The sequence below is a fragment of the Chrysochloris asiatica genome, unplaced genomic scaffold (genome assembly GCF_000296735.1).
Source record: "Chrysochloris asiatica unplaced genomic scaffold, ChrAsi1.0 scaffold00048, whole genome shotgun sequence".
Classification (NCBI taxonomy): domain Eukaryota; kingdom Metazoa; phylum Chordata; class Mammalia; order Afrosoricida; family Chrysochloridae; genus Chrysochloris; species Chrysochloris asiatica.
This window is the reverse complement of record NW_006408566.1, coordinates 11,985,355-11,992,366: the sequence shown is the minus strand read 5'-3', so window position 1 is coordinate 11,992,366 and position 7,012 is coordinate 11,985,355. Positions and strand designations below refer to the sequence as shown.

The 7,012-nt window shown below is 37.3% G+C and overlaps 1 protein-coding gene across 1 annotated transcript in view; it reads left to right on the top strand.

Annotated features, from left to right (window-relative positions):
- EFCAB7 (EF-hand calcium binding domain 7) overlaps positions 1–7,012 on the top strand; it is a 78,952-nt gene that overhangs the window by 4,203 nt on the left and 67,737 nt on the right. The window contains exon 2 of the mRNA XM_006862465.1: positions 1,411–1,598. Within this exon, the coding sequence (XP_006862527.1) occupies positions 1,412–1,598 (187 nt within the window). The 5' untranslated portion in view covers position 1,411. The remainder of the gene's footprint in view (positions 1–1,410; positions 1,599–7,012) is intronic.

Here is a 7,012-nt window from a genome sequence, read left to right as displayed (position 1 = left end):
TGATGCAACGCAACGCTGTGGGATAAACACTCAACCACAAGGGTGGTTTGAACTGCAAGGTTGGCGGTTCAAATTCACCAGCCACTTCTTGGAAACCCTATATGAGGCTTTCTGCTCCTATAAAGATTTACAGCCTTGGAAACACTGTACAGGGTCGCTATGAGTTGGAACCAACTCCACAGCACATAACCACCACCACCACATATATACGTACACACACAAACACACACATGTATATATATGTTGTTGTTGTTGTTAAGTGCCATCGAGTCAATTCCGACCCATAGCGATGCTGAATAGGGTGTCCGAGGAGCAGCTGGTGAGCTTGAACCGCCAACCTTGCAGTTCAAATGGCTTTGCAGCCTGGTGCATTAACCCACAGCGCCACACCAGTAAACATATGTGTGTATTGCTGTTGTTGTTGTTAAGTGTTCTGGAGTCAGTTCCGACTCAAAGCGACCCTGCACAGGGTTTCCGAGGCTGTAAATCTTTAAGGGAGCAGAAAGCCTCATCTTTCTCCCACGGAACCGCTGGTAGTTTCGAACTGCTGACCTTGAGGTTCACAGCCTGATTCGTAACCACTACACTACCAGAGCTCCTTTATATGTGTGTGTGTATATATATGGTGGTGTATATATATGGTGGTGTATATATATATATGGTGTATATATATGTGTGTATGTATATGGTGGTGGTATGCTATGGAGTCAGTTCCAACTCATAGAGACCCTGCATAGGGTTTCTGAGACTATAATTCTGAAAGAACAGAAAGCCTTATCTTTCTCCCACACAATGACTGGGAGTTTTGAACTGCTGGCCTTGAAGTTAGCAGTCCAACCTGTAACCACTGCGCTATCAGCTCCTTTATATATAATAAATATATAATTGTTGTTGTTAAGTGTTGTTGAGTTTGTTCTGACTCATAGCCACCCTATATAGCATTTCTGAGGAGCATCTGGTGAGTTTGAACCACCGTCCTTGTGGTTGAAATTGATCTTAAGGCAAGTGCTTATCCTACAGCATCACACCAGGACTCGTGTGTGTATGCATGTACATGTATACTTGTTGTTAAGTTACATTGAGTCCATTCAGACTCATAACGACTCAATAAGGCTTCAAAAAATCCATGGAGAAATGGATTTGAAAGATAATGAAACATTTCTATGAATTCTTGAAGGCCCCTTGTGTGTTTTTTGTGTGTGTTGATGTGTGTACCATTTCCATAGAAATCAGCTGGCAAGAAATTTTTCTAGTTGAACACATTATAATGATTCCGTGTAATTACTGCAATGTTTTTACATATAAATTTTTTAATGTTTTGATTTTTCCTCCATTTGAAAGGCAAGGTGACATTTACACTTTAGGAAGTCAACATGGACTAAAACAGGTTTTTAAATTATCTCTTAACAGAATGGCCAGCAGTCCAAGAAGTGATGCAGCTTTCTCCAGTCAGAAATCTATGCTTCCAGAGAGCTCTCGAACAAAGAAATGTCCATTAACTGAAGAGGAAATATTTTATATGAATTGTAGAGCTGCCTACCTAAGTGTTTTCAAAAGCAGCTTAGAAAACATTATTTCAAAAGATCAACTTTATTTAGGTAATTTTTTTAAGTTATGTATTTTGTCTTATTTGTTGAAAGTTAATAAATCAGGAAAACTTGAATTAGAGTTACATTGCTGAATCATCCCAATTTCTTAGTGAAGTGTGAGAAATACCATTTTAGATAATTACATATTCTAGAAGATTCAAAATAAGAATTTCAGTGTTATACAGACCAAATTAGGATTGTTAAGACTTCCATCAATTATTTGTTTTCAAAAGACTTTTTTTTGTTTTCATTTCCATTGTGTGCTTTTTAAGTCAGAATTTTACCTATACTAAAAATATAAACAGTACATAAAAATGAGTTATTCAGAAAAGAATTAGGAGAAAAGTGAAATTTTCAGAGTTAGGAGTTGCAGGATTTGTTGCTGTTTCATCTATTATTGCCTCTTTCCATTATCACATCTTAAAATTCCTTTGCTTCCAAAGTCACCCAAACCACTCAATTTGATACTTGCCAGATTTATCAAACAAATCAGCGGTCTATTTGGTCTTTAACTCAAAACCAAATCCTCTGCCATTAAGTCAATTCCAACTCATAGCAACCACTCCATTTGTGGTTAGCAACTCAGCACTTCATCCACATTGCACCAGGACACTGCCAGCTAACACTGACTAGTCCAGTCAGTTTCATCAAGGTGCATACCTTTATGAGTAGAGAACCAGTTATTTTGCCAGCTTGAAAATCAGTTTCCTTAAAACTCTGATATATTCTTGCAAAGTGTCTTGAGTTTTGGAAACTATGAGAAAGTAAAAAGACTAATCTGTTTTATGCCTAAATAAAAGATATTATTTGTAAAATAGCTTAAGTGCTAATGCGCATGATTAAATTGATTTTTAAAGTTTTTTTAATTTGAAATGTATAATTTTAAAATTAATAAAACATGGTTTAAGTTTTTAAATATTAGTATTTCATATATATGTATTAAATGGTATAGAAAGAAATTCAGTAAATTTGCCACCATTGCTGAAATTTTTTATTATTTTCTTTTTATTCTTTTGAAGATAGTCTGAGATCAATTCTCCCCTACTATTACATTTAATTGGTAAAAGAATCCGTGAGTAAAGGGGGCTTCAAAACATTCATGGAAATGGAATGAAAACATAATGGAATTTTTTCCACAAATTTTTTGAAGCTCCCTCCTGTTACTAAGATGCTATCAGTTTTGTGCCACCGGCTGCCAAAAGAACCAAAGAATACTGAAAGTGCTGTGGGCTGCCAAAAGAACCAACAGATCAGTGTTGGAAGAAGTGTAGCCAGAGTGCTCCTTGGAGGCCAGGATGGCCAAACTTCGTCTCTCATACTTTGGGCATATTGCGAGGAGGGACCAGTCACTGGAGAAGGACATTATGCTTGGTAAGGTAGAGGGTCAGAGAAAAAGAGGAAGACCCCCAGCGAGATGTATTGACAATGTGGCAGCATCAATGGGCTTAAGCATGGCAACAATTGTGAGTTGGCCCAGGATCGGGCAGTGTTTTGTTCTACTGTGCTATGAGTCAGTACCTACTCAATGGCACCTAACAACAACAATCAGTTTTATGGGATTTTCTGAAAGTATAATGATGCAGTGTTTGTCTCTTTTAGTGTTTTATATACTTTTGGTATTACTGTGGAATGCTCTTTATAACACTGTATTGATTTTCGATCACCTAGATTTTAAAAAAGGAGTAGTATGAAACAGTGACATCTCTTTCAGGCTGTTTTCTTATATATCCTTCTGCCACTTCTGCACATAATAATGTGTCCTAATGTTTCCATCTCCAGGTTGGGTAGTGCAAGCACTGTTTGTAGAGTTTAAGAGTTAACGTTTTGTCCCCTCCAACTTGCAAATAATACAGTATTATAAGCGCCTGTCTAACTCTACAGGAAACCTGGCAAAAGACCTGTATTTTCTTGTTAATCTTGAAACTTCTACAGTTACATGATGTTTTTACTATCATCAGAGTCCTTAGTAAGTGAGTCTAGCTAATTCTGTACCTAGAGATTAAAGTTAGTAGTTACTGGAATGTACCAGTTTCTTAGATACAGGAATGTCTACTTACAGAATACATGTTTTAGAGGAGTTAATTCTGAGAAAGTTATACTTCTGCTATAAACAGTGCATTTTTTAAAACATCAATTCCTTTGATATTGAAGATAGCAGAAAGTATATGCTTGTGGGAAAGAGTTACACACTCATTTTCCCAAAGCTGCAAGGAAAATATTGTTTCTTTCACAGAGACTTTTACCTTCAAATTTCTATTTCATTTAGGTCCTATTTGTATTCCTAATTTTTAAAGGCTGAGGGTTGTCTGGGGATGGAATCTTAAAACACATAATGACTTTTCCCAGACTCTCTTCATAAATGAATTAGGAATAATCAATGTACATACTAAGGAAAATACTTATCTTTTATTCTTAAGGCAGCATGGTAATCAGAGCTTTGGTCTATATCTAAAGTGTATTGAAGTAAAAAAAAAAATTGTACTAATTCTACTGCTAAAAATTTGCATAAAGGCTTTTTAGGTGAACTGTTGTTAACTGCTGTCAAATCAGTTCTAACTTACAGTGGCACTCCATTTACAGTTTCTGAGTGTTTTAAATCTTTGTGGGAGTAGAAAGGCTCATCTTTGCCCCAGGGTTCGAACTGTAGACCTTGTGGTTCTTGTATGTGCTTATTGTATGGCGCCACTACACTCCCTTTAGTTGATTGATGATGTCAATGACTACAGTTATGACTTTTGTTAGTTTTTAAAGCCATCTCTAGATTATTTTCTTTTCCCCGTTTCTGCCAGAATTTGTTATCTGGGGATATTGAACTGGCATAATCTGGAAAACAACAAAATATATTTACTCTATAGGCGTCTAAGGAGCTCTGGTAGAGTTGTGGTTACGAATCAGGCTGCAAACTTTAAGGTCAGCAGTTCGAAACTACCAGCTGTCCCACGGGAGAAAGATGAAGCTTTCTGCTCCTGTAAAGATTTACAGCCTCGGAAAGCCTGTACAGGGTCACTATGAGTCAGAACCGGTTCCACAGCACAGAACCACCACCACCACCATGGGCTTCCAATACATATGCTACAGGTGTTAGGACCACAGGGAACAATATACTTCCATGTGTGGATTTCTTAATTGGAGAAAAACATTTTTGCTCTTTTTTTCATTTTAATTGGGTGAAGGTTTACAGAGCAGATCAGTTTTCCATTCAACAATTCATATACATTTTGTTCCAACTCATTGACTGCATTCTCTAAATAAAATCTCTCTTTATCCCCTTCCTTCCTGTGTTTCCTGTTCCCATTCTTCATTTCCTAACCCTTTTAAACTTTGTTCTTAGACAAATGAAGCCCTTTTAATCTCAAATGGCTGATTATTCTAGAGTATGTATAACTCCCCCTATAGACTTGTATGAGGAGTCCTGGTGTGGCATTGTTGGATAAACACTGTACTGCTAACCACAAAGTCCACAGTTGAAACCCATCAGCCACTCCTTGGAAATCCTATACAGGGTTACTATGAATTGGAACTGAATTGGCACCACCAATAACAACTAACAGTAAGATCAGATGTTCAAACCTACCAGATGCTCTGTGGGAGAAAGATAAGACTTTCTACTTCCATAAATGTTTACGGCCTCAGAAACCTTATGTTGTTGTTAAGTTCCGTTGAGTCGGTTCCAACCCATAGTGACCTTGTAGAGGGTTTCTGAGGAGCAGCTGGTGAGTTTGAACTATCTACCAACTTTGCAGTCTAGCGCATTAACCCACAGCGCCACACCAGGACTCCCTATGAACTGGAATGGACTCAGTGGTGGTGGGTATAGACATGTCATTTGTTTGGCTGAACATTGAGTCCTGAGGGTGAGGTAATTTCCAGACTAGAAGGGTGAATAAGGACCATAGTCTTGGGGGTTACACAAGTCTCCTTTTGGTAAGCCTTGTTATTTTTTAAATTGTTTTGAGTTGTATTCCACATATTTCTCCCAGGTAAAACTTTTTTAGGAGCAAGGAAGTTTGAGTCTCTAAAACAGACTCACCCTGTATTAGGTTTGTGCATAATAAATTTTCAAAATATCTGACTCACAAAGGTCTTTTTATTAAACTGATCTGGTTTTAATTTCCTTGAAATTTTTTTTTAGTTAAATAGTTTATGTTTATTGTTTGTTGGTGTTAAGTGCCTTCACGTTAGAGCCAACCCATAGCAAACCTATAATCAGGTTTCCGAGGAATGGTTGGTGAGCTTAAACCACCAACAAACAACTTTGCAGTCCAGCACGTTAACTCATTAGTCCTTGTTACATTAAATTCTTTGATACCTAGATTATCATTTTTAGTGTTGATTTGATGATGTACAGATCTTGTGAAATCCTACCAAAAATAGTTGGCAATATCCAATAAATACGTGTTACGTTACTTCTTAACCACTACACTACCAGAGCTCCTTATTGGAGTCCTGGTGTGGTGCTGTGTGTTAATGAGCCAGACTGCAAAGCCATTTGAACTGCAAGGTCGGCGGTTCAAGCTCACCAGCTGCTCCTCAGAAACCCTATACAGGGTCGCTATGGGTCGGCACCGACTCGATGGCACTTCACAACTTTACTTCTATTATAATGTTTTATAATTTGCATTATCTTATTTTTCTTTATAAATGTTATGATAAATTTACAGAAATTTACTTATTTGTAAATTATCAGATTACTGCTATGCAACTGTAATATTTACAATTATTTAAAATCATTATATGTTTAGTGTGACATGACGTATGCAAATATACAAAGCCCTTCCTCACATAGTTTTTTGCCTTTCGTAGATATAAGCACATGGTTTTCAAAATAGGAATTTATTATAAACGTTGATTATAATATTAGTTTTTTTTAATTTAAGGTTTTTATTGTGGATTGAGTGAAAGTTTACAGGGCAGATCATCAGTTTTACATTCAACAAATGATACACCTTGTTTCGTTACAGTGATTATAATCCCCTCCATGTACCATCAGTTAACAGTATTTCTCTCTATCCACTTTAGCTTTTTAAAAAACAAACAAACAAACAAAACCACTCAGGCATATATAATAATTTACATCTCCAAAGGGCACATTCTGCAAGTCAGCCTCCTGGCCACCAGCTCTTAGTCCCTCTCTTCCCACTAATCTAGAGTCCTCAGCCACTCCCCCTGTCCATGCCCCCTGTCTCTGCCTCCATCTCTGGCGCTACTGCTTCTCTGGATAAGGTCCCGCATTCTGCTTGTGCGCTTCTCTCTTGATGGTCCTAGTGTCCTCTGTTTCTGGTCTGTAAGATTAACCATTCCCCTCTTTTCATTACAAAACTTCTACCTTTACAATTGTGACAGTCGCAATTAGTCATGATAACAGTTATTCACTATTGAATCTTAAGAATCTTATCCCCATCTCTTTTCACCAGACCCATCTA